The 27,688-nt window shown below is 40.2% G+C and overlaps 2 protein-coding genes across 3 annotated transcripts in view; both read left to right on the top strand.

The window, feature by feature from the left end:
- Positions 1 to 17,375, top strand: part of fndc3a (fibronectin type III domain containing 3A) — a 55,114-nt gene extending 37,739 nt beyond the window's left edge. For both annotated transcript variants that reach the window (XM_053320546.1, XM_053320547.1), the window contains 17 exons: positions 22 to 160; positions 1,278 to 1,331; positions 1,424 to 1,548; positions 1,728 to 1,902; positions 2,513 to 2,599; positions 5,321 to 5,459; positions 5,949 to 6,017; positions 6,133 to 6,251; positions 7,507 to 7,612; positions 7,826 to 8,001; positions 8,160 to 8,273; positions 8,573 to 8,722; positions 10,665 to 11,026; positions 11,467 to 11,679; positions 11,950 to 12,116; positions 13,277 to 13,401; positions 14,742 to 17,375. In XM_053320546.1, coding sequence (XP_053176521.1) covers positions 22 to 160; positions 1,278 to 1,331; positions 1,424 to 1,548; positions 1,728 to 1,902; positions 2,513 to 2,599; positions 5,321 to 5,459; positions 5,949 to 6,017; positions 6,133 to 6,251; positions 7,507 to 7,612; positions 7,826 to 8,001; positions 8,160 to 8,273; positions 8,573 to 8,722; positions 10,665 to 11,026; positions 11,467 to 11,679; positions 11,950 to 12,116; positions 13,277 to 13,401; positions 14,742 to 15,065 — 2,644 coding nt within the window. In that variant the 3' untranslated portion in view covers positions 15,066 to 17,375. The remainder of the gene's footprint in view (positions 1 to 21; positions 161 to 1,277; positions 1,332 to 1,423; positions 1,549 to 1,727; positions 1,903 to 2,512; positions 2,600 to 5,320; positions 5,460 to 5,948; positions 6,018 to 6,132; positions 6,252 to 7,506; positions 7,613 to 7,825; positions 8,002 to 8,159; positions 8,274 to 8,572; positions 8,723 to 10,664; positions 11,027 to 11,466; positions 11,680 to 11,949; positions 12,117 to 13,276; positions 13,402 to 14,741) is intronic.
- A 3,867-nt stretch (positions 17,376 to 21,242) lies between these two features.
- Positions 21,243 to 24,455, top strand: mlnr (motilin receptor). The gene is made up of 2 exons (XM_053320983.1): positions 21,243 to 22,026; positions 24,145 to 24,455. Exons 1-2 carry the CDS (start codon positions 21,243 to 21,245, stop codon positions 24,453 to 24,455), a joined length of 1,095 nt encoding a protein of 364 aa, XP_053176958.1.
- The last annotated feature ends 3,233 nt before the right edge of the window (positions 24,456 to 27,688 follow it).

Genomic DNA, 27,688 nt, shown 5'->3' with positions numbered 1-27,688 from the left:
ACTTTGGTCTTCTTTCCTCAGGGTCCAGGCCATGTGTAACTGTTTACAGGGAAGCCCGTCAGAGGCTGTGAGCTTCACCACATTAAACTGTGAGCCAGAGCCTCCCAATCCTCCCAGGAAGGCCAGCGGGAACAAGAACACACTCGTACTCCAGTGGAAGGTAAAAACAGAAGACAGATTGATGGAATTGGGATTTAAAACCGAAGGATGGGGAAACCGTAGCAACATAACAGAAATCAACACTAGCAATACCATGGTCTCACTTGTTTACAGTAATCATACTAGGGTTTTACATTTAATTTTGTTCTGTTTAATTGTAGTATAGCCTAAAAGTAGGAGATATTTGTTAATGACTAAAAGGTCACCAGTTACAAATGATATAAACTGTCTTCTAAAAGGTGTAAAAATGATATAGAAAGACTCAGCAATGGTTGCTGCTGTTACTGAGATCTCACTCAGTGTGGTACCTCTGTACCTTAATTAAAGTTACTCAATTGCTAGCAGCAAAAAATAGTTGTTGGACGTGTTGCACCTCATAGGTGTGAGTGCATACATGCTCAGCAAACCTTCATTAGATTAATTAAACCTTTAAGGTTTTTTCAATACACATGTGCTGACTTGGCTTGATTCAGTTTGACTTGGAACGTCAGCCCAGCACAACAGGAATTTGCATCTCCATTGCAACAGGTCTACTCGCTTGAAGATGTGTCTTGAATGTGTCTGATGATGCACTTGTCTTGAGTTGAAATGCAGCGGGCTGTATACATCGTGACTGTGACTAGTGTCAAAGTTGCGGCTGTAAAATGGTGGATAAACACATTATATTTCATATAATTTTAGCACAATAAAAGCCTTTTGTTAGTTAGTCAGTTGAAAGCTTTTAATATAAAGCATCAGGAAATGTGTTTTTCATCAGTAGTAACTAAAAACAGCTATGACACTGCTGAAAGCGATCAGGAAACAGATAAATTACGCAGATATCTGAAAGTACAAACTGAAACACGACAAAGCAACTAAAGTTCCAACCCCATAGATTCAGTTAAGCACTGAGAGCTCAACATATGTACAGAGGCTTTTAAGAGCTGCTTTCTCTCTGGTATCCAGCACAGACATGAGTTAAGTCTTGAGCAACACACACTGAGGGGGATTAGAGGGGTCATCAGGGGTTGGCTGTGGAGTGAAAAAGAAGACATTTCATACTCAAACTGATCTATGAAGTGGTATGCATATGTTATATATTATCTGATTAAGATATAATAATCACACTTTATCTACAGCCTCCATGTGACAACGGTTCCAAGATCCAAAACTATATTCTTCAGTGGGATGAGGTATTTTTCTTTATTTATTATGAAAGAAATGTGCAATGATATTTTATATGCAGTTGAGATTTTTAGTGACTTAATCTTATTGTTCTTTGAAGGGAAAAGGCACTGGGATTTATGAACAGTGTTACCATGGACCTCATAAGCAGTACAGAGTGACCAAGCTTTCACCAGCCTCAAGATACTCCTTCCGCCTTGCAGCCAAAAACGAAATGGGTGTAAGGTAGGTGCCTTTACAAGCTTATTTCCTTAATGGCGCCCTCCCTGTTGTCTGTTTTTTTATGTTACTGTTTCTTCCATTCACTGTCTCCATCTGTGTGCACATGTGTTTCTCTCACTCTTGTCTCTCCTGTCTCTTTTTCCCATTCTCTCCCATACTCTGTCTCTCTCTGCCCTCCCCAGCGAGTTCAGTGAAGTGGTGGACGTGTTCACCTCATGCAGTGTACCATTGCCACCCTTCCCTCCAGAGCTGGAGATGCCGGGGGTGACCTGGCTGTGTCTGAAGTGGCAGAGGCCCACTAGCTCTCCGAAGGAGGATGAAATCTTCTATGTTTTGGAGATGGAGGAGGAAGGCTCGGTATGACTCACAGCCTCATTATGAACTCTTCTTTTTTTCCCTTTCTTCCTCCTTTTTAACTAAAGAAAGTTTCGATGAAATGCATAAATTACACATAGTATCTGCAGCTTTTCTGTGAAATGGCCATATTGTGCTCCTTCTGTGTTAGGCTCTTGTAGCAGTTGCAGAGCTGTTACTTGCAGTATTGATTACAGTATTACTGCTGTATCTTCAACAACATGAAATATGAACACCATTAATAAAGCACATACAGTTTTCAATAATAGACATCCATTTTCCTGTTTGTACATTCTCATGTAGCTACTTACTGCATTCACAAACTCACTTTATACATTTCAACCCAGCTAAAGGAAAACATCTAATTTACATCTTATTTTTTTGTGACACGTTGAACAGTTTGCTTTAAAATGATGTGACATTTATAGCTACTGTCACCACTGCCAGACATAATGCCTGCCAGGGAAAACAAAACAAAAAAAACCCCTGTCTATCCCCTGTAGCTGTTTTTCTCCTGCAGCCCACTTTGTTTCCTGTGCTACAATGCTTATCTTGTAAGTCATTGCTCACCTGGTTGTTTTCTTTCTTTCTTTTTCATTTGTCTTTGTTCCAGGGATATGGCTTCCAGCCAAGCTACGACGGAGATGACCTCACATGCACCGTCAGGAACCTCCACAGGAGTACCAAATACAAGTTTCGGGTAAGGGAACCCTGTGATGTTTTCAGTCAAAGCTGGTGATGCAGTGGTTCAATTTAGGCTGCAGGAGTGTGTGTGTATGTGTGTGTGTATCAGTGGAGGGGACAGGCTTCAGGCAGGGAGGGTGTTGAGGCCCACAGTGGTCCTATGACTCATCCATTTTCAGGATTCTGCCAGCAGGGCGGTGGGCAACTGAAAGCATAAACAGGAGGACTCCACTGCTCATCACATGCCAGTGAGAAGCTAGTCAAGCAAAACGTTTGAGCCAGTGGCTTTTTGGCTGGCAGTAATGAGTTTGTCCGTCTCTCCGTGTCACTTTATTTCTCTCTTTCTCTCCCTAAATCTTTCCCTCTCTTATTCTCATATTTTCACTGCCAAATTGTTGCTCTCCTAACTGTCTGGTTATAAATTATTAACTTAATGGCTCTGATGAATCACAGGTGACCATTCTTTACATGTTATAGAGATGATTTCAAGAAGGACACTTGATGGTCTGAATAAAATCTTACTGGATAAATAAGATAAGATATTTATAATTAGTAATCAGGTCAGTTTCAGGTAGATTTAGACAGGTGTTATAAATCTTAAACATGGCTTTGTGAAGCGGCAGGTACGCTGTGCAATGTGTCTGCAATCACTGTGGGAACAAAAGCTTTCTCTCAGAAATTTGATTCTAACACTGACACAGTTAGTGGTTCAGTTTCCACTCAGGCCACTCATGCTAAATACCTGAGCAATCATAATACTTAAATGTAATACGTCCAGACTTATCCTTTAAGAACAGAGCAGAGTTACATTTCATTATATAAGTAGATTGATTGTATTATATTTGCTGCTGGGTTATAGTCAGTTTGGCATCTAGAGTCTCGAGTCATCTAGGAGCTGCATCACAGTTATTCGAAATGGCTCAGGATTTAGTGGTTGTCCTTTTCCTGTAGTATCCCTAAACAAAAAAATGTATTATTTTACCTAAACAAACCACTATATGCACAATTATAGAAATGTTCATCACACACTCTCAAGACTCCCTCCCTCCCTCTTTAATTTCCAATCATCCAGCTGCACAGGGTGAGGAGAGGCAGGGTGCTGAGCGAGTTTGTCTCGGTAGAGTATGTGGATGAGCGATACTCAGCAGGCTCACAGAGATTTCCATATTATAGTAAATGTGCCATGCTGAAACGCAAATTGCCACTAAAGCTTATTGGCTGTTTTTGTTGTGTGTGTGTGTGTTTTTTTTATTTTATTTTTTTATTTTTTTATCGCAGTGTTTGTGTTGTCAAAACAGCGTTGTTGATTTAGGGAGCTGAATCTTTTTGATAACGTGCTATTTGTCTGAGGCCATTATAGCTGCAGGCACAGAGTGTTACTAAATACACCAAGCACGGACACGGTGTGACTTGTCTGCTACAGCAGAACGCTTCTATTATAATCAGCTAAACTGTACACACCTGTGTGGGCATCGTATTGCTCATCTTTATTTTTACGCGGCCGGTCTTTTTTTTTTCTCTCTTTCTCTCTCTACATGTGATTACAAGGCCTTCCAAGGTAAAAACTACATGGAACTTAAGAAAAAAAAGAAAAAAAAAAGTTAAATCTGTCTAAAAATGATTAAAGGATCTGACACAGCAGTGCAACCTCGTGGGTAGGGATCTGACGATACACTCAGCTCACGAGACGAGACACGATATTGGGTTCATGAGATCGAGAAGAGACGAGATTTTAGCTTTATTTTTAAGAAAACTTCAATGAGGAAATAAATGATTGTTCTTTTATTTGAAATTCACAAAATGGAAATTTAATTGAAATGTTTTAACTAATCATCTTGTAATGAATCACTTTAGTTCTACTTTCTAAATATATAATTATCATATGCAGTATGCAGTATATATTGCTAATAAAAAAACACAGAAATAAAAGTAAATTGCACAAATCCTGTATCACATAAATACACAAGTAGAACAACATATACATTGTGTTATAATTTGGTAGTGTGACTCATTTTGCTCACCTGCTCCTCCTACCTCAGGCTCTCAGTGTAGAGACCTGAGGTTAACCTGTTCCTCTCCTCATCTCCTACTTCTGTGAGATCTTCTCAGCAGGTAGAAGCTGCAACAAGGTTAATGATCCACACGTGACATTATAAAAAGAAGACATGACGTGCAAATTCATTTTAGTGCGCCCCCTTAATTATAGCTTCGCGAGACAAAATTAACTTCTACGAGAAATATCGTCGCATTTTCGTCTCGCGAGATCTCTGGCTACGAGATCTTATCACACCCCTACTCGTGGGGCTTTTTTATTGCACATTAAAAATAAATCAGTCAAATAAATGTGCATCCATGTTCCTATAATTAAAACAATGTAGTTAATTCAGTACCAGCTATTATAGCCTACACTTCCAAACCCTGCATAACCAACTGTATTATAACTTTACAAAACTCAATGGCTGGCACGCAACCACACGCAGTAAAGACACAGGTAACACGTGCACAAAAAAAACCACTCCGCCCCCTCTGTGTGCCACACGTCATGTCCGTGCCTGACGTATTTCAGCTGTTATACTATTACCCTTCATTACCCTTTCCTGTGTCTACTCAGTGCTTGTTATCAAGAAACATAATGACATTTATAAACTTGCCTTCAGTGACTATCTATGCAAACATAAGCTGGTTCTGACAGTTAAAATATGACTCCTCACTGTGCATATTCATGCATTTCCTCCAGGTGGCGGCATACAACTCGGAGGGGAAGAGTAACCCAAGCCAGGTGGTAGAGTTTGTCACAAAGCCAGACAGACCTAGCTGTCCCTGCAGGCCTGTCATCAGAGGAAGAGTCCTGCCTAACAGCTTCAAGATGGCCTGGGGTGAGCATCTTCTACCAGTTCCCTTATCAAGACTTTTCAGTCTTGCATTTGGTTGACAGTTTGGAAAGGCCAGTTTATACTGGCACACACAGCTGACTTTTCACGTTGTACTCCAGCAAGACCATAGACGAGTCTGTCTGAGAAGGATGATATTTCAAGCTCTCTGTATAATAAATTAATGATGGTTCTCTTCTTAATTCAGACATGAGCATGAATCCTTCGTACACTTCAATGAACAAACGCATCACCCCAGTTTTTAAAATGAAAAAATTTGCCTGCAGTGTTTTCAGTGTTTTGAGAGTTTCCAGATGCAGCTTGTTAAGTTGTAATCAAATCCCTCTCTATATTTCATAGTGCTTTTATTAGTCAAGTACACCAATTTCCAGACATATGTAACATAATGAAAACTGAGCTTGCTGCCATTGCCATATTATGAGCTTGGTTAGCGCAGTTTGATAATGATTTTTTTCTTTCTGTTTTACAATATAGAGCCTCCCAAAGAAAATGGTGGAGCAGAAGTCACAAAGTACGTTGTGGAGCTGTCTGAAGGCTTGAGCGGTAAGTTACAAGTGGTGAAAAAGAAAATGTTTGAGAATTATTCAAATGAAATGGAAACTGATGTTTTGGACAGTGACCCACAATCATTTAAATATTTTTTTTTGTCTGTGATTAGGTGTGTCATGGGAGCTGGTGTATTCAGGGCCAGCTGTAGAGCACGTGTGTGAAGGCTTGAAGCCTGGCTGCTCCTACCAGACGCGAGTTTACTGCATGAGCGAGGGGGGGCAGAGCCCGGTGAGTCATTCAGCATCAGCACACGTGGGCACACAGTCGCACACATGGTACTTCACAGGAATTCAAAGAGTTTGTCGATCAGTTACAATTTCATTTGATTGCTGGTTGGAAGGGAGAGCAAAATTTCACCTGTTCTATGAAATACAAGTAGAAAGGACTGCTGTTAAAATTTCAAGCTGAACCGCACCTAGTTAGCTGGAAGGTTACAGCACAGTGTGTGTGGTTTGAGTCTAGCCAGGGATCTTTGTTGCATGTAATAACCCCCCCACTTGTTTCTTGTCTCTCTCTTCACTTTCAACTGTCCTTTCGATATAAAAAGTGCCAAAGAAATGACAGATCTCATTACTAATCCTTTATCTGACTTAAAATAGACTTATGATGTAATTACAAAGCAGGCTGACTCCAGACATCCAACATGTGTAAAAACTCTTCTCTCGCTTGCTATTACAGTCCACACGACAATATAGCTATACAAATCTGGATAATTGTGCACTGTTTTCTTACTATTGACACATTTCTCGGCTGTTATGTATAATTTAACTGTTAGGGGAAACAGCAACGAATCTCACCACAACTCATGATTGATCTGATAAATTTTACATGAATAATTTGAGATATGCACTCTATTTATGGCGAGTTTTAATAGGAAATTGTCATTCAGTCTCATATGTTGAGAGATTAGACTATGCTTCCTGGTGTGTAAGTACAAGACAAAGCCTGCTAATCGATTAACCCTCCCTGCATGTGTCAGAGGATGTTTTTCTTAATTAGTTCAGTTCACAGACGCTCTTCATTAATTTCTTCATCAGCTCTTAGTGCATGCATTTATTCATGATGGGGCTTGTAAAGAAACATGACTCACGGTGGCAAGCTGCAGCCTTTTGGGTGCAGCACAATGTGACATCAGTGTGACATAACGCTCACATGTTTGCCTTTTGTCACACAAGTAGAGTCTGGATTTTTTTTTATCGTATTTATTTGCCCCCCCCCACTCACCAGACAATCTCTCTAACTTTATCCACGGCTTTATGAGGAATGCAGGATGATTCTCTATGTGGTTGAATGATGCTTTCACATTTATCTCCTTTTCTGGCATGTTGTAGGCTGATTTAGTCTGATAAACTGGTGAAAATAACAATTTGTATCTAGTGTGTCTGTGTTGTTTGAGAGAGAAAGAGGGGAGGTGGAGGGGGGGTGAGCTTGTCAATTTGTTATTTTCTCTGGGTCTTAATTGGTGTGTTGTCTCTCTTGCAAGCTGTCGGAGACCCTGCAGGTCCAGACTCCCGCAGTGCCCCCAGGTCCCTGCCAGCCCCCTCGGCTGGTGGGTAAGCCCAAAGCCAGGGAGGTGCAACTGCGCTGGGGTGAGTCATTTCTCTCCAACTCAGATCTGTGTTGGATGTGTTCTAGCTTCTGTTGATGCGTTTATTTGTCTGGTGAACTAACTCAAAGCAGTGTGCTTTGATAATGTAGTTTGTAATATTTTGTTTGTACATCTATCTGTTATACAGATTTTTATTTTATTTCCCTTTTTAAAGTGGATTGACGTATAAACACTGGTTGTATAAATTCCCTAGGTCCCCCTCAGGTAGACGGAGGCAGCCCAGTGTCCTGCTATTTTTTGGAAGTGAGTGGGCCGCAGTTTGAGGATAACAAGGAAGTTTACCAGGGTGCAGAGCTGGACTGCTCCGTGGGAGGCTTAATGCCTGGCAAAACCTACAGCTTCCGGCTCAAGGCAGGAAACAAGGCTGGGGTGAGAAAGACTATCAAAACGGATCCATCAATAACAGTAGAAGAGTTGTTTTGTTTTTCTCTTTTCTGCTGCACGCTTTCATTCCTCTTTTGTCTAATATGATTCAAAAATCCAATATGTCGTTGTTTCTTTTTGTTGTTGTTCTTTTGTGCTGGCAGCCTGGACTCCCTTCAGAGCGCTGTGAGATTACAACAGGCCCCGGGGCCCCGGAGCAGTGCAAGGCTCCGTTCACCACATGCAAATCCCCCAGCTGTGTTGTGGTGAGCTGGGAGGTAAGATCCACTCAACCTCCACTCCCTTACTGACAAAAACAAACTATAATCATGCACATATCCTCCTGAGAATAAGAGTGTACCTATGAACTAGGTAAAAGTACCTATGTTGTCCAGCAGATAAAGTCATCAAATGATTAATGTAGAGAAGGAGTCATTTGTACATTTTTGGTGGTAATAAAACTTTTGAGGAAATTTCATATTGGACACAAATTATTAATCAGAGTGTTTTTTTATACCTTTAAGTATAACTGTATTGATATGTTATTACACAAACACACTTGATGTTTGTCATCTAGGCTCCAGCCAGCAACGGAGCTCCGGTGACAGAGTTTCGTCTTGAGTGGGGCGCTGCTGAGGGCAGCATGCAGATGTGTTACAGTGGACCAGTGCTCAGCCATGAAATGAAGGGCCTATTGCCTGCAACCAACTACTTCTGCAGGGTACAGGTGAGCACCAACACTTTACGGTATCTGGCAGAGGCTAATTTTCATCTGTTGCTCCTGGACATATATGAAAAATACACCCTGAAAATAGAATCATATCTCACCGTACAATGAATAAATGATAACATCTCACCCAGCAACCCCTTATGATCATTTTCTGTAGAGGCTTGATAAAGATCCAGGAGCCCCCCGTCCCCACCCTCCTGCAAAATGAATAGGTTAATTTCACACTAATTTGATTAGTGTCTGAACTAGATTTTGCTCAGTAAGAACAGCATAGAGCAATGAAAAAAGAAAAATATTCCAATTTGCATCTGTGGGAATTAAATTTGATGAGATGGGGTTTAAATTATTTGATGAGGACTAGGGGTGGGATATTTGAAAAAGCCCAAATAGTGGATTTTACAAATATTTATTTTGTAGAGATATTTTTTAAATTATTTGTTTTTGGGAATAAAAAAACACCATCAAGTAATAAGGTTGCGCAGGTCAGTAGCATCACTATCTTAGCTCTTAGCCCTCCGCTCCGCTGTGTTACATCTATTAGCAGCTCTCAACAAAGGGAATCACATCCACCTGCTGCATGATGCAAGTTTCCTTATTTGGACATCACTGGCGTTGGGGGGGTGTTTTCCTGAGATAAAGCTGAGCTACAGACACGTGTGAAGTGCTCTCAATGGACTCCCATAAACAACTGGACCCCCCCACCACCACTACGTTTCCCAAAGTTAGGTTGCTAAAAATAGGCAATAAATGAAAAGTGCAACGCAATAATCGCCTTTGAAGTTCTTCCCTGCACCTTACACGCTGTGCTGTCTCTGTGTTATGGATGTAACACAGAGACAGCATAGCGTACCAGTCTGCATATACTGCAGCATAGAGCCCAGTTTTAGCTCAGTAGTCAGTGCAGTCGTCTGTTATCTGGGAGATAAGACATTTGTTTTAGCAGGATGTTTACATATATTTCCACTTTTATTTGAAGTCAAATCATTTTGCCATCTCAACTAACACAAATACAAACACTCTCTGTTCGTCCCTATTTGGAACAAAGGGGGAAAATCACAACATTCATCATATATGAGTTATTGCAAATCTACCCAAACACTATAAAAACACTAAAGCAAAATCCAAAACCTTGCCAACAAGATCAATTACTTCACTGAAGATTATAGAGAAATAAACAACTAAATCAGACACAAGTTTAAACAATTTCCTGTTTGTCTGGTTTTGAAGATCACTTTTTGTGGGATTAGTTGATTTGTGATCATTTATAAGTGATTTTTGAAGTGACTGCAAATCAGTTTTTTGGTGGCTTTGTTTGTTTCCATGTGATGATCGATTGCTAACATTACCACAGTTCATCAGCTGGTTCACCAGTCACTTCATCATAATATACAGTCTGATATATCCACAAATTAGATTAGAATTTTAGACTGGGACCAATGGAGCCAGGATTATTGTAAAAAGAGAGACATTTTAAATTAAAAGATTAAAAACGTTGGCCTCATCCTTTGGGTCATCCTCAAGTTGAAATGTAGGTCGTGATGCACTCAAGCATCCTCCTTTGTGGTCCTGGAGGAGAGGAAGTAGGGACTAGTTTGCTAATTCTTATCAAGCATGCAATGTGTTTTTTTTACCTCTATTTATCCAAAAACCTTAGACAGTACAAATACCCAGACTGTGAGTAATTATTATTATCTGGTCAGGCTATGAAAGCAGACTTCCACAGATTAAAAAACTCTGTTCCAGGCTTTTCAAATATTTTAAAATTTTATGACTTGGCTAGAAAATAATAAACACCACATCCTTGTTGAAAATTGTTGAAGCCTTTACCAGTTATTTTTACATCGGAACTCCACCTTGTGGTCAAACACAGTGCCTACACATTTCCTGTTTGGTCACCAGTGACTCAATTAGCTGACTCTTATGTCTTGCTGTCATGTAGGCTATCAATGTGGCTGGCGTGGGGCCTTTCAGTGAGGCGGTGTTGTGCCAGACGCCCTGCTCTGTGCCTGCAGCCGTTAGCAACTTCAGCGCACTGAAGGAGTCCCAGCTGCAAAGGTACGAGACTACAGTGGACGCAGAGGAAGACGAGGAGGAGGAAGACGAGGAGGAGGAAAGTAGCAATTCCCAGCCACAACCCGTCTACTCTCCGTCCACCTGCTTGGGTATTTGCTGGGAACCCCCGTGTGATCACGGCTCTGAGATCACTTCCTACCTGATTGACCTTGGAGAACGCCAGCCCATCGTCGTCGGCCCCGTCACTAAACACATCATCCAGCATCTGCAGCCTGACACTAGCTACAGGTCAGTATTTTATTGTGAATTTAAAAGGTTATCAGGTTGTTTTACTGTTCTACACAACTTTGCACCATATAGATGTCAACAAGTCAAGTCAGCGGATGTGATACAGATAAATTACGCACTTACACGCACACCACACTCATGATGCTTTATACTTAAGGACACTCACTAACTGAAGCACAATATAATTTATTGTATTTCTAAATCCAGGTTATTCTGGACAGGGCTCACTACTGTTTAGGAAATGGTTTGTATTCAAGTTTCAGGCTGGTCGCATGTTGTGTATTTCTATCATCCACACAAGCTCATACTTGGTTAATTATGTTTTCCACACAGAGGCAGTGTTGAGAATCAAACAGAGAGCCAAAAACAGCTTAAAATGTGTCTCATTCCTAGGATAAATATTACATAAACATTTTTTTTGACATCTCTTCTTCTTTCAGGATCCGAATTCAAGCCCTGAACAGTTTGGGAGCAGGCCCATTCAGTCACACCTTTAAACTGAAGACGAAGCCCCTGCCCCCGCAGCCGCCCCGCCTGGAGTGCACCGCCTTCAGCCACCAGACCCTCAGGCTCAAGTGGGGCGACGGCCCAACCAAAGCCGCCACCTCAGACGCCCTCCAGTATCAGCTGCAGATGGGGGACAAGAGCGGCAGGTCAGTGGCCCATTAGCCAGGAGAGAGGAAGTGACCTGACAAGAGAGAAACTGATAAGAGGAGACAAAAGCCTGAGATAACTGTATAGAGGCGGGAGGGGTACATATAAAGTACACCAGATGGACAGAGCCTTATATGGAGACAGGAACTGATGATCTGCTTTATGCTGCTGTATATTGCCTGATAGAGGAGTCACTCGTCTTGTTTGCTTTTGTCTTCTTTACCCTTTTGCTCATTAAAATCCTTTTTTTCATGTTCCTGTCATTGCAGATTTATATCCTTGTATAAAGGACCATGCCACACACACAAAGTCCAGAGGCTTAATGAGTCTACCTCTTACACGTTCCGCATCCAGGCCTTTAATGAGGCGGGCGAAGGGCCCTTCTCCAATGTTTACACATTCACCACCCCACGCTCTCCTCCAGCCCCTGTGAAAGGTACAGTGGCAGCCTTAATGCTTTCTTTCTTTCTCTCTCTCTCTCTTTCTTTCTTTCTTTCTTTCTTTCTTTCTTTCTTTCTTTCTTTCTCTCTCTCTCTCTTTCTTTCTTTCTTTCTTTCTCTCTCTCTCTCTTTCTTTCTTTCTTTCTTTCTTTCTCTCTCTCTCTTTCTTTCTCTCTCTCTCTCTCTCTCTCTCTCTCTCTCTCTCTCTCTCTCTCTCTCTCTCCTTTCTTTCTTTCTTTCTCTTTCTCTCTTCCCAACTTCCCAGCTCTTATTATCTCTTACAAACACTCATTTCTGACACACAAGACAGCCAGTGTTCAGCTTTTAACCTCAGCTGACCCCAAGTTTTGACTTTAATTTGATTAAGACCCAGCTGCCAGAGATTCACTTGTCGGCTGTCATCATGAGTCAGGTTGTTCAAGCTTCAGTGGTCTCATCTCAACCGGCGTCTGCAGAGCCTCTTTTGATGCTACATGTTGAAGTCAGTAATGAGGATGTGGGTTTTTTATTCCCAGAGCGGCACCTCTTCTCAATCATGTGCCACTTTGTCACTGTTTGTCTCCCCACACTCTGAAGTGGACTCTCAACCACCAGCTGTTTGAATTTAGAAGAAGTATTTCATAAGTATATCATAAAGTCCTCCTCTGCCGCTGTATTCCTTCATGATCATCAGGACACTTTTACTGTTGAATACAGCTGCATATTTTCTTATTGTTTGTGCTTAAAGACGAGCATGACTCACAGTTGCTCCACTCGGCAAACTGGGAAAAGTCACGTCATTTGTGTAGAACTAATTTTTAATCCATCAGCTGAGTCACTGTATATCAAAGTAAGTTATCTTTCATTAAAAATGGTTTCTGTAGCTGTCAGACTTCCAAAAAAATATCCAGAAATTTCAACAGTACGTCTGACAATTTTTGGGGAGTGTGACGTCAATTTCAAGTTACAACCAGCTTTTGCAAGTGTGATCTGCTCTAAAATTCCAACCTTGAGGTTTTATAGATTATATTACATGTTAAACTGAGTTGATATGCCTCTGTATTAGAAATGGACCTTAATCTGATTGGTGGATCTCATGTTTTTAAATTAGATATACAATGGCAGATATTTCATTCCATCTAACACTCTCTTCTCTCACTCCACCTCCACCTTGCAGTCCCTAAAGTGGAGCGTCTGGATGACAACTCCTGCGAAGTCACATGGGAGGCCCTGTCGCCCATGAAAGGGGACCCAGTCATCTACACCTTGCAGAGCATGATGGGAAACTCTGACTTTAAACAGGTACGGACAAATTTATTCTGTGAAGGTTTGCTACTGTTTTGTATTTTGTGTCCTTCACTCTTCACCTTCGGCTGACCCGCCATCTATCAGAGCGGCCTTTTTATGCAGATCAGGACGCAGATGCATCCAGGGCTTCTGTATCAGTCACTGCTGGCTATAAATTGTCCCATTATGCAAAGGTCATTGATCTATGACATATCCCAGATGTCTTGGCCCCTGCTCACACATTCATCCTTCTCAGTGGCCTCCAGCCATGCTAACGTGGAATAATGGCCACTGCAGGCATATGCTAATCTCACCAAATCAGACACCATGATCGAGTCAGGGAGTTGAAATATGTGGCTGCCATCCCGCTTGTTTTCGTCCTTATTGTCCATCTCATTGGCTGAGACTTGAATTGCTTCTTCTGAGGGATATGAATTTGGTCAAGATAGACCTTCCTCCAATAATATTGAATGCAGTCATTTTTTCAACGGTTTCTCAATTTATAAACAAGAAAAGCTGGAGATGTGTTGAATGAACTAGAAGTTGCATCAATGAGTAAAGAGAAATAAAAAATGCCATTCATTCACAAAGGTGCTTTAAAAACCTGAGATGGCTAAGACAGAAGATTTCCATTTCATTCAAGGTGATAACACATAACTCTTAACAAATCAATCAGAAAATAATTATTTTACATTCTGCGTGATGCTTAAAAAACTGAAAGGTGATAACATCCATTTGATCAGAAGCAAAATGATGGAAAGGATGTTGTCAACTTTATAGGCTGGTACACGTTCAGTATTTTTTGATAAACTTAATGTCCCCGGTATTGATAACCATATTTAGGTTTATATCATAAAGATTCATCAAAGCAGCAGAAGTACATTCATTCTCCAGTGACATGAGGTTTAATTATGAACACGATGACGCATTTAATTCATTTGATTCAACATGACTAAGAGTCCTCAGCCATGATAGCAGCTCTGTGAGGCTGTACTTCAGAAGCCTAAAGTTTATTCAAATTCATCCTTAAAGACAATTCATATTTGTACAAAATTCAATGGCAGTCCAGTAATAAATGAGATGTTTCAGTCTGGATTACAGCGGTTGATCGACCATCTGACCAACATTGCCGACCATAGAGCTGCTGATGTTGCTAAGAAAAATGAAACAATAAACTCAAGATATTCATGACTGAATTGGATATAAATGAAATAAATGGAGAGCAAGTAGATGTAAAAACGCTACACCAATTGAATGTTGGAACGCTTTGTTGTTAGATTATCTGTTTTCCATTCTCTTCCTGTCTGTGTGTTCCCTTGTTAATCACACCCTCTCTTCTCTCCTGCTCTCCTCAGGCCTACAAAGGCTCTGCCACATCCTTCCATGTCCAGAACCTGCAGCCCAACAGTGACTACCGTTTCCGGGTGTGTGCCATCAGGCAGTGCCAGGATGCCCCAGAGCTGAGTGGTCCTTACAGTCCCACAGTGACCCTCTCCCCGCAGCGCAATGACGTGGCAGTGGGCGCTTCAGCTGCTGGCTCGGGGTCCAAGGCCGGCACGGAGTCCAGCCGCGCCAGACGGAGCCTGACAGATGAGCAGTGCGCTTTCCTCCTCCTCATGGTTTTTGCCATCATTGCCATCCTTATCGCTTTTGTCATCCAGTACTTTGTCATTAAATGAGCAGTGTACCCCCCACCCCAGCTGCAGGGTTATAGCTTTATTCTCCCGCCCCCCTCTGTTGTTTTGTATTCTTCATTTTGTACTTGTTGTTTTCTGTTGTCAGTACTCGCATTAGCTTTCAGGGGGGAGGGAGGGCTGGTGAGAGTGGGCTGGATAGCAGTTTTGAATTTGAGGATGTAACACCTAATTTTTGGCACCTGTGATACCTTCCTCTCCTGCCTCTTGTCACCCTGCCCCAACCTCTGTGGTATCTGTTGTTGAGTTGACATTTCTGTTCCATCATGATTTGCTTCCTGTGCAAAAAGGAACTCAGAAAGAGCAGGGATATGGTTTATTTTGGGGGAGAGGGTGGGAGGGAGGGAAGGGGCACTTCGACTCATGTACTTGTTGATTACTATATATATAGTAATATATATTTATATGTATATTATATATTACTTATTATATTATATTATATATATTACTATATATATACACACACAGTATATATGTGTATAGAGATAGTCATTATTTATATTTCCATTTATGTGTCCAGTATGAAACTGTTTTTGATAGATGTGTTCCAAAAATAGTACGTAGGTATGTCATTAGCCTATGTGCTATTTGATCCTGGGACCTGGTGGGCCAGTGTTTGCACAGTGGGGTGTGTGTGTGTGTGTCCAGATGTGTATATTGTATGTAGTTGGTGCCACAGAGGTACACGGCTGGGAGGGCTTCAGGGCCAGATGAGAAGGGACTTTAACCCCCTAGCTGGAGTTTAAGGGGTCTAGCGAGAGAAGAAAACGAAAATGAAATTCTTGTTCACATTATAGAACATTCATTTAGCACTTTCCAACCTTTTTGATGTTCAGAATGTTTAAGGATGCAAAAATGACTGGAGAAATGTTAGTATATTTTTGTACAGTGAAGACACAAGGACCTGTAAGTTTGAGGAAAAAAAAAAGCTCAGTATAAAGTTAGAAAACAAACAAAAACCAAACTAACAGTGAATTCTAATTATTTTTACTATCATATAGTTATACTGTAGCTTGTTTTTACAATCATGCAGCTGCTTTACTCCGAAATATTGTTGTTCAGCACAAAAAATGTATGCTTACCTGTATGTTCTGTTTTATTTCTAATTTTTGTTTTTCCCCAGTAATTAATTTTGCACCTTAGTGGAAGAAAAACCTTGACTCACTGCGTCTTGGTCTCGTGATGCATTTTATAGAACACACTTTGAGATTGTGCGAGCCCTACTTGTGTTTTGGGTGTTTTAAAAGTTGTAGTACCACATAACGTGTCACTGAAACAGCTGATCTATCTCAGCAAAAGAAAACTAAAAAACTACCAAAAAAAAATCTAAAAAAAAACCAGAGGGAATAAAAAGTATGTACCAGTTGTTTCAGAGGCCTTAATTGGAGAGGAAAAAAATCTCGGGAGAATTTTCTTAATTTCTCTTAAGTTGTTTTTTCTTTAGTGTTAGAAACACTAAAATGTGTTTTATTTACTTTTATTTTTTTCAACTTGTATTTGATGTTAGTAAACCTATGTAATCATGAGCGAAATGGAAAAGTAGTTCTGTGTACTGATTTCTTTTGATTTCTTTTGTCAGGTTATACATGTGTGAAGTATATTTTTTTATAATATTGAAGTAATATAAGTTAATACTCTCCAGAGAAAATAATAAATCCTGAGTACTCATGAATCATGGAACACAAATGACAGATACAACGTGTTATATCATGTACTTCCTGTGAATCTAAATTTACCTTTTCTCTGTGTGTTAAATATTCGTAACAGATTGCTAACGCTGACTTTTCAGTAGTAATCTGCCGTAGGGTCTATTGTTGTTTGGTTTTGGGCAGATAACCGTTGTTGCAACCATAAAAATGAAATACAGGTACCTTGCAAAACGTCTTGGATAATTACATGATTTGGTCTTTCAGACATTCTGCAGATGTCTTCTCTTTGTCGTTTAAAGAATTCAAATTCCTATTTTTGATAGCAATTGCAATGTGTGCCATTTTAACACCTCTTCACCCTGGGCTTACTACCTTTGGTTGGGGAGATTAAGAAAATGCTACAAAAATGAGTAAAATATGCACAAAAATAGAGACCATTTTTATGTAATTTTAATGTTTGCAGTTACCTCATACACCGTACATTCCAAAATGAAAATTTGTTATACTATACATACTACCAGACATATCACTTTAAAATGTTCGTTATGGGAAAAATGTATAATCATAGAATTGTATCTAAAGTGTATCTGTATAGCCATGATATCTACAAAGGATCCATGCACAATAAAAGATTTATAATTCTTAATCATGTTTGAAGTTTGGACATGTGTGTGTTTTTGGATTATTCATCAGTCATGTGATCATAGAATACTTGTTTCTGATTGGCTACCATGTGTACCACAACTCCTCAATCCTTAATTCCCATCAGCAGTTTAATCACCTGTTCCAAATCAATAAAAGGAAATCTTTTGACAGTCATTTGATAATCCATTAAGTTTTTTTAAGCATCCACTGGCTCCAGTTTATCATATATGAGGCTTTCGTGCATTTCTTTGTTTTGGGGATTTTTTTAGTCATTATAATAAATACTTTAAATACAATTCTTTGATACAGACTTTTAAGTAATCAACTTTCAACTAATTAATCACAATTTAAATTACTAATTACTAAAAGACTCTTATCCAACCCTCACTTGTGAAACAGACCAAACACTTAGTTAAACTGACTCAATACAAAGTGAGTGGAAAAATCAATATGGAAACACAGCATCACATCTCTTATCAGTGGACAAGTGTGACTTTTGCCTTTTTTGTTTCATATTAGGAAACTGTATATCTAGTTGATAACTTAATATTTGGTATAGCTTATTTATCTGTCTTCAAAACATCTGTAATAAGGCATATCTGTAAAGTTTTGGTTAAAATGTGTCAGTCTTCAAGCAGTCAGCTAACACTAAACATACTCAGAAGTTGAATGGTTCATCTGAGTTTGACCAGTGATCAAAAACTGCACATTAAACAAAAGAATACAAGTTGTGAGGAAAGAAATTTAAAGAAACTCCTATCTATGTTGACCATATTGTTTTCAGATATACTCTATTATGGACCTGCAGTGCCTGTATATGGAATCTAAACCTGTCAGTTGCTTTAATTTTATAAAGGAAATGTACACTGCTGAAATGTTACTGTTGTATTTTCATTGAAGATTATAAAAACAAGTATTCACAATCTCAATCTCCTGAACCAGTATTAAAATACTGAAAGCTTTCTCATAGACGAGACGTGAGGCCCGAAGCTGAATCTGTGATGGTGACTCAGTGCTGACAAACAACTATTTGTCCAGAGGATCTGTGAGTAAGATTCTGTCGTGACAGCTGACTGTCTGCAACCTGAAAGAATATTTTATCATTTTCTACCCTTCCATCCTTTTTCTCCCAAGACAAGAAAACCTGTTGAGAGATACAGCTGAATGAAAGCTTCTAAAGTAAGATATACAGTGGGGAGAACAAGTATTTGATACACTGCAGATTTTGCAGGTTTTCCCACTCACAAAGCATGTAGAGGTCTGTAATTTTTATCATAGGTACACTTCAACTGTGAGAGACGGAATCTAAAATAAAAATGACTGCACCATATTGAGGGGAGGATGGATGGGGCCATGTATCGTGAGATCTTGGCCAACAACCTTCCCTCAGTAAGAGCATTGAAGATGGGTCGTGGCTGGGTCTTCCAGCATGACAACGACCTGAAACACACAGCCAGGGCAACTAAGGAGTGGCTCCGTAAGAAGCATCTCAAGGTCCTGGAGTGGCCTAGCCAGTCTCCAGACCTGAACTCAATAGAAAATCTTTGGATGGAGCTGCCCAGTGACAGCCCCGAAACCTGAAGGATCTGGAGAAGACCTGTATGGAGGAGTGAGCCAAAATCCCTCCTGCAGTGTGTGCAAACCTGGTCAAGAACTACAGGAAACGTCTGATCTCTGTAATTGCAAACAAAGGTTTCTGTACCAAATATTAAGTTCTGTTTTTCTGATGTATCAAATACTTGTCATGTCAATAAAATCCAAATTAATTACTTAAAAATCATACAATGTGCTTTTCTGGATTTTTGTTTTAGATTCCGTCACTAAGTTGAAGAGTACCTATGATAAAAAATTATAGACTTCTACATGCTTTGTAAGTGGGAAAACCTGCAAAATCGGCAGTGTATCAAATACTTCTACACATGTCCACTGTGCAAGCACACCTCAGCAGTCTTAGCAAGAGAGCCATGATTAATGAGGGTGAGAGTGAGGCTTGCTTGTCTTGGTCAACGTTGTGTACAACATCGGTCCTGCTGATAGACGGTCTGGAAACCACCTTTTTTAAAAGAAACAAACAGGCAAACAAGCTTTCCCTGTCGTGTTGCTTTAAGAGGAGTAAACAATGGCAGGAGGGTCATTCCTGCTGCCCCTCGGAGGTCTGAGTGGTGCATCCGGCCACGGGTCAGCTCAGAGTAAACACACCAATACTGACTCTTGTTGCAAAGGTTCATATAGATCTAATGGATATGGTGGCTCTGAACTAACAAAGCACAGCGTTGGTCATCTAGGTTGTTGGGATAAATGTCACAAAATAATCCCTTGTAGATCAGGAACTGACAATACACCTGTGTGTCCATTGCGTAGATCTGTGGTAATGTGCAATACACTCACTAGGGAATGCAGTCCATAAAAAAGAGGAAAATTATCTGCACACAGAGACATTAATTATCCAATTCTTATGTTGATCTGTAAATTTTGCACCACTCTTTCTTTCACTTCAGAGCTTAAAATCAGACAGAAAACATTTGAGTTTGTGGAATTAGAAATCAAAATTCCAAATTCTAATATTAAACTGGACTTTCAACCTCAATCAGGAGAAGGGACTCAAACAAAAATCTCCTAAATCAACAAATCCAGTGCCTCATTCATACATCCATTCATTATCTATACAGCTCTGCAGAATTTTAATCCAAAGTGACATACAAATTTTGACTTCTTTTGACCCTTATAGGCCCTGCTTATACCCAAACTTAATGTGATTTTTAAAAAATGGCATTCCTCTTTACTCATCAGCGCATTGTTGACGTTAGGTTTGTTATAACAAGCCTGATAGGTAACTTGAGGTTGAAGAGGAAGAGATGAGCGAGTGGGAGTGTGGAGTGATGAAGCTGAGCAGAGAGACAGATGGGGCCAGTGGACAATTAAACAAACACACAACTCATTTTTCATTGACTACTTCCAGACAGCTCGGCAAACACGCTGGGATTTCAGTGATTGATGCATTAATTAATAAAGTTATATCCCTCTATCCCTTTGATGTATTGATGTACAGATTGGTATGATCCTCAATCAGCATTTACTCTCCCAGAGGAGAGAGGGCGGGATGGGGGGGGGGGGGGGGGTGGTCTTCCCTTGAATCCTACCCTCTCCATCTTATGCCTTTTAGCGTCATCTATCCCATCATCATTAGATTAAAAAGATGACTTAGAAACACACACAACAGACAACCTCCTGGTTGCTGGGAGGAGGTGCTCTCTTCTTCATCTCTAGCCAGAGCTTGACTGCCCATTGAGCGTCAGGAACCGGCTCTGCCACTTCATGTGCTTCTCCTGCTGCTGCTGCTGCTGCTGCTCTCCATCGACACACAGGAACAGACACCAAGAAAAAGTTGAGAAGTTAAGAGATCCAGCTCAGTTTTGAAGGTAAAGTTCCTGGTTTTTACAAGAGAATCTGCTTTTTCCATGTTTTAACCTATTCAGTACAACATATGTGTGCTTTATATTGCAGTTAATTGTTTTAGGAATTGTGTTGCTGTCATTTTCAAGACATCTTCTGTTTTCTGTTAATTTCTGCATTTCATTATCACTACAAGTACCAATATTGTCAAATCAGTGTCCATTTACTTCATAAACTTGCAGCAATTAGGACCAAAATGAACAGTAACTTTAACCATGATGGATATAACATACATAAATAAATGGAAACTAATCCCCACAGAATGTCGGGAGTAATATAAAATCAACATTATTTCTACTTTAAAAGCCAAAACTTGCAAAAAACACAGGTTTTTATCTTTTAACGGCTCATTTTTCTCTCCACAGCTGTCTGTTGAGTCTTTCACTTTGTCTCACAGCACATAGCGGAGGTTGGCATGCCCTGGACCAGACCCCAGGTGGAGCTTCATGTTGGTGGAGCCGAGGACATGGTGCACCACAATATAGACGACCACCACTATGAAGGCTCCCTGTTCCCCACCTCCACCCTTATCCCTGTCACCGTCATCTGCATCATCATCTTCATAGTCGGTGTGACAGGCAACACCATGACCATCCTCATCATCCAGCACTTCAAGGACATGAAGACAACAACCAACCTCTACCTGTCCAGCATGGCGGTGTCTGACCTCATCATCTTCATCTGCCTGCCCTTTGACCTCTACCGCCTGTGGAAGTATGTGCCCTGGCTGTTCGGGGAGGCAGTGTGCCGCTTGTATCACTACATTTTCGAGGGTTGCACCTCAGCCACCATCCTTCACATCACGGCCCTGAGCATTGAGCGCTACCTGGCCATCAGTTTCCCCCTCAGAAGTAAAGTAGTGGTGACCAAACGCAGGGTCCAGTACATCATCATCGCCCTGTGGGGTTTTGCCCTGGTGTCTGCGGCCCCCACACTCTTCCTGGTCGGGGTGGAGTACGACAATGACACACACCTGGACTACAACACGGGCCAGTGTAAGCACACCAGCTACGCCATCAGCTCTGGACAGCTACACATCATGCTCTGGGTGTCCACCACCTACTTTTTCTGTCCAATGCTCTGCCTCATCTTCCTCTACGGCTCCATTGGGTGCAAGCTGTGGAAAAGCAAGAATGACCTGCAAGGCCCCTGCCCCTTGGCAAGAGAAAGGTCACATAGGCAAACAGTCAAGATACTGGGTGAGTTGCTTTTTTATTTTATTTTCCAGATGCATTTTATACTGATCGGGGCACGATAGTGAAAAATGGTATACGAACACCACCACTGAATGTCAGTCTTCATATACTGTTTTATGCCCCTTTTAGTTCATATTGTTAAACTGTTAAATTATCTACAAATATACATATCAGAAAGCCGGTAGGCACAGTTAACAGAAAGCAACGTCATTCCATAATTAGACATTACATTAATGCAAACCATCTTAAAAATGACAATTCAGATCCAGAAACAACAGCAAAAACAAATACAAAACTCTCATTGTTGGTTAAAAGCTTAAACCACTTATCCATCAGATTTCCATCAGTCTGCTTTTCATCGTTGCTGAAGCAAAAAAGACAGACTGACAGATCTGAATGTAGGATTTCTGGTTTTCTGGCATAAGCTGAGCTGTGTACTTGCAAATGCAAAATGAACCACTTTTTAAAAATATATTTCAAGAAGTGATTTGTAGTAGTTTTGCCTATTCTGTGCATCATTTAAAAAATTTCAGCTGTCTACATGTTCTTTCACCAGCCATTGTGTTCTGACTTTTGTCCTGCAAATTTGAAGAGGAGAAAGCTACTTCCATATGTTTTGTTGTTGATATCAGTTGGTTAATGAACTTGTTTTGTCTGAGGCTAATTATGTCCTTCGACTGCACATACTGATTGGCTTAATTCCCAGTTCTGGTATACCGTGCAGGAAACCCAGTTTTACAGTAAAAGACAGAGGCCAGAGCAATCTATATTATCCAAATATTTAATCATGATGCTTCCATTAAGATATTAATGCAGTTCATTATCTGCGCACACACTGCACAGAGCTCATGTTGTCAGACCTGCTGCCGTATCCACGTTTGTTGAAATCCAAATTGGATTGTCATCAGAGGTCTCCATAAATCACCCTAATGGGAATTTACATGCTCTCACAGCCCTGGACATCTTTTTAATCTACTGGTGTCAATGAGTCACTGAGTGATAGCTGTACCCTGAAGGCAAGACACGATCCTGGACAAAACTGCATCATCTGCTCACTGTGAATCCACAACGGAGGTCCTTAATGTACAATTAACTGTTCACTGATATACCTCTCTTTTAATTACAGAACTGCACTGTATTATCCTTGTAGCTGGCCGTCCCCATCATACAGATTTATGATAATTTTATCTCAGGGGTTTCTTGATCAATACCAGTGAGTGACTCAGTGATTACCTCACCCAGCAGTATGATTTCTGGCTTTCTAAGGCTAAATAAAGGTTTGCTCTTTATAAAAACAACATTTCAAAAATGGTGATAATTTTTTTCTTGATATATACACTCTAATTAGCTTGCTTATTTGCCTGTATTATGAAAAGGTGACTTCACTGTTGGAGCTAATTACAGGTCACAGTCAATTAAGGAAAGAAGAGAGGTTGTGCATGTAGCTGTAATTGCTGCTGATCATTAATAAATGTCAAGGGTGATCATACACAATAGATCATCAGGTATTTAAAGACCCTGAAAACCAATTTTCTTAATCCGCCTCATACCTTAAATAATAGAGCGCCAACAAAGCACATTATTATCTGTCAAAGTTACAACAATACTGGTTATTTCACATGAGACATTTCTTCTCACTCTGGGTTCTGTTGAATGAAGGTGATGTCAGGGGGTTTTTTTGCACATAACAAGAACCACTATCTGATGACAATTGTTGGGTAACAAGATTGCCCATAATGGGTTGTAAGAACTGTAAATCAAATTTGCTCCCACAGAGTCCTAATGAAGCAAATTAGCATTTTTTAAAAATTATTTTTGATTGTAATTGTTGTGTTCACAGTGCACAAATACTAAAAGGGAAAACAGTCATATCTACTTTTAGTGTCATCTAACTAAAGGATTCACCTCTCAAATCTAATTTTTATAACTAGGGTAAACTGGCTGTTTGATTTTTTGCTGACTTAGATAAAGAGATCAATATCAGTCTACATGGAAAGATAAATATCAATCTTCTTACCTAACTCTCGGCAAGAAAGCAAATAAGCGTGTTTCCAAAATGTAGTCCTTGAATGCCCCTTTAACTGAAACTAATTTCCTCCCCTAACTTTATTTTTCCCTCAGTGGTAGTGGTGCTGGCCTTCATCATATGCTGGCTGCCCTACCACATCGGCAGGAACCTCTTCGCTCAGGTGGATGACTACGACACAGCCATTTTGAGCCAGAACTTCAACATGGCCTCCATGGTTCTCTGCTACCTCAGCGCCTCCATCAACCCCGTCGTCTATAACCTGATGTCTCGGAAGTACAGGGCCGCAGCCAAACGCCTCTTCCTGCTGCACCAGCGGCCCAGACAAGCCCACCGTGGCCGCAGACAGCTCAGTAGTGTAATTGACCACATCTCCACCCTTAATGAAAGCCTGACTGGGGTGTGAGGAATGTCAGCACGGCACTTTGAGTCAGTGTATGAAGAGAGTTAAGAGGCATCTTTATTGTTCAGGAGTTGTAGCTCAATGAGGAAAGCAGTAATGCTGAGAAATAAGGGCTTAAAGCTTCAGTGCACTTCAATGCAAAGTCAGTTTTGTTACGGCTCAGTGGTATTTTGTTCACAGACTGAATGATCACAATCTTATTTTTTTGTCATGATTAATTCAGTGGATTCTGAGCAAAAATGATGTGCTTTTCAGGAAAACAGATTTCATGTCAGTGTCATTTACATTGTCCTGTTTCAGTGTTACGCATCTCATGTAAAAATATTTACTTCTACACTTGTGCTGCCTCATGGTTTTCTTGCTTGTTATCACTTATTGAACACATACACCATTTCAACTCACAATTATCATCAATTCGCCACACTGATTAATAAGTGATCCCTTTTTGTTAATGGCAAACACTTGAAAGGACTGTTCGTGTATGATGTTTTATTAAAGTCTCTGCCACGTTCTGTTGTAAAATTGAATTGATTTAATGTACGGTGAACAATTATTATCATACTGTTTGTTTGTTGTTCTCATAAGTCAAGAAAAAGTAAACTTATTAGTTGTGGGCCATTAGTTGTGCAGATAAAATTGGGTATTCCAGCGTCTGTGTGTGTGTGTGTATGTGTGTGTGTGCGTGTGGGTGATGGTAGCAGGAACTGTGTGCCATCTTCTCAATGAATAAATGGAACATAAACTTGATAAAGGCAGATCAGTATGAAAATGGGGACAATTGATTGTGTCTGTGTGTTTGATACAGGAGCCACCTGAGCCCTGAGGTTTTGAGGGCTGTGTACGTGCCGGCCATCACATGTAATCTGACATGGCTATTATATTACCTGGGCTCTGAGTTGGATTTACGCTGGCAGCCAATGTTCCTGCATCACCATATTCAAAGTAATGGCTGCTCTAAGTGCATTTCAAAGAGGAAAAAAGATATTACGTTGTCAGTAGAGGCAGAGATTATTGTTGTTATTGCTTCCACTTGCATAATCTTGACACCATTGTACAAATCTTCTTTGATGATACATTTCTGATCACTTTTTTGTGCCTCATGCACTCTGGTGAGGAAAAGTAACGTCAAAGTTATATTGTATTTGTAACCCGAACAAGGTCTGATCCCAAAATAAACCCAAGACTTTTTTTCAGGGTCTGTCAGCCATACATCTTGTTCTTTTAAAAGGAACTGTCGTGATCTTACCCATGAATCACCGGTCCTTGGTTTGCACAGATACAAAGAGACAAAGTCACACTGGGCTGACTCATCCTCATGACACTTTCTTCACTGAGCTATTCATCTCTGCCAGATGAGCTGAAGCAGTGACTAAAAGCGTATCTTTCACAGACCATCCTGCCATCACCCGGAGAAAGATCAATAAGCAGCACAGCTCCTCTGTTGGTTATTTTCTTTACAATGAAGAGAGCGGCTGTGAGTGGCTCGTCCAGAACTGTCAACCACTCCCTAAGGCCATCTTCACACCACCTCACATCACTCAGCATCAATTAGCTTGTTTTGACTCTCTTTTTCAGTTCATGACTTCTACTCTATCAGCATCTTTGAATTAGGAATATAGTCCATTTCCTGATATTATATCACAAATGAAACATACAAACTATTATTACAATTATATTATTGATGAAACACCTCATAATCAGTGTTAAACTCGTTTGCCATATTTATCGACTGAGATGATTGTATTTTTATGGTCTAAACACACAAAACATATTTAAAATGTTTTTTTTTAAATGACAAGTGCTTGTTTGGCTGTCTCATTTTAACATCTGGAAACTGTCAATGATTGTTTCTCTATTATTAAAGAAGTACGCTGGATAAAAGTGGCTCCTTTTATTACTAAACCACAAACAAGACAGGATATCATATAGTGCACTGTGCTGGCAGTAGCACAGAGTTGCAACTATGTGTACTACCATGATATATGGTTTTAATTTACATTCATCTCTGAATGATACAGCTGCACTGGTCTAAATTATTTCAGTGTAGTGGTCCTTTCTACCAGCGGGGGGAGCCAAAGTACACTCTTGTCATGAGAGACAAACTATGTAATGCAACAAACAGTTTATAAAATATGAAGATGCATTTGTTCAGACATATTACAAAAATATTGAAAGTTTCCTGGGATTTAGATTAATCAACTTTTGGTTTTCCAACTACATTAACACTGCTCTTTGTTTAAAGCTTCATGTTTTTGCTTCTCTCTGTAAAAAATCTTTATCAGCTTCTCTATACAGCCCATTTCCACAGATTATCAGCAACACTTATTCACTTCCTGTTTGGCTCCTGTCCCTGCTGGACCATGTGTGCGGCCACAGGAAGCTGATAAAATGGAGGTCATGTAAAAGAGTGCTTCTTGGGGTTCTGATAAACAACTCTTTATACAAAGATGTTCACTATTTCTCCTACTTGTTTCTGTTTTAGCCAGCCAGGTGGTTTTCTTCATGGCCTGTGATGCTCTCTCTTTCATCTTCCTCAAAAACTCAAAGCTTTTCTCACTCTGAGCTTCACTGTGAGGTTGATCATACACCACAAATGTTGGCTGTGAGAGCTGCTATGATGGAAAGGCAAGGGAATAAGGTGACTACTTATTTAGAGGTGTGAGGTCATTTATATTTGTGCCAACATAAAAGCCTGAAATGGTTTGTCTAATTCACTCACTGGCAATCATGTCTTGCGGCTGCAATGGGTCGGATGTTTGTCAGCACCGCATCACTTTCAGTGTGCGCTTTTGTTGTCACAGCTGGGTGACAGTAAGACAACAAACACAAATGTGTCTTTGCCTTTTACACACCACCAGGCGCTTCCGCAACACTTTCAAATGCCTCTGATGGCAGTAATAATGATAATAAACTTCATAAGTACTAATCACCTCATCTTCTAAAGCTTTTAGTAAAGACTTTCCTTTGTTTAATGAACCTTGTTTCACATGGAAGACATAATGCTCCGTTTCTTTCTCTAAATTAGTTGAGTTCCCTGCAATTTGGAGGCTAATTTCTATCTACTTGTTATCTGTTAAGTGTTTGTTCATGAACTGTGTTTGACATCAGACCTGTTGAGAGAAAAATGTAAACCTTCTAGACAAAAGAACCAGTTTGTCTGTCATTTTCTAAACCTGTGAAACTAGAATTTGCTTTTGGCTATTTGACAGATAAACAAGTTCTAAGTGATGACAGAT

The sequence above is a fragment of the Scomber japonicus genome, chromosome 6 (assembly GCF_027409825.1).
Source record: "Scomber japonicus isolate fScoJap1 chromosome 6, fScoJap1.pri, whole genome shotgun sequence".
NCBI lineage: Eukaryota > Metazoa > Chordata > Actinopteri > Scombriformes > Scombridae > Scomber > Scomber japonicus.
Note: the sequence above shows the minus strand (reverse complement) of the source record. Positions and strands in the feature narration are given on the sequence as shown.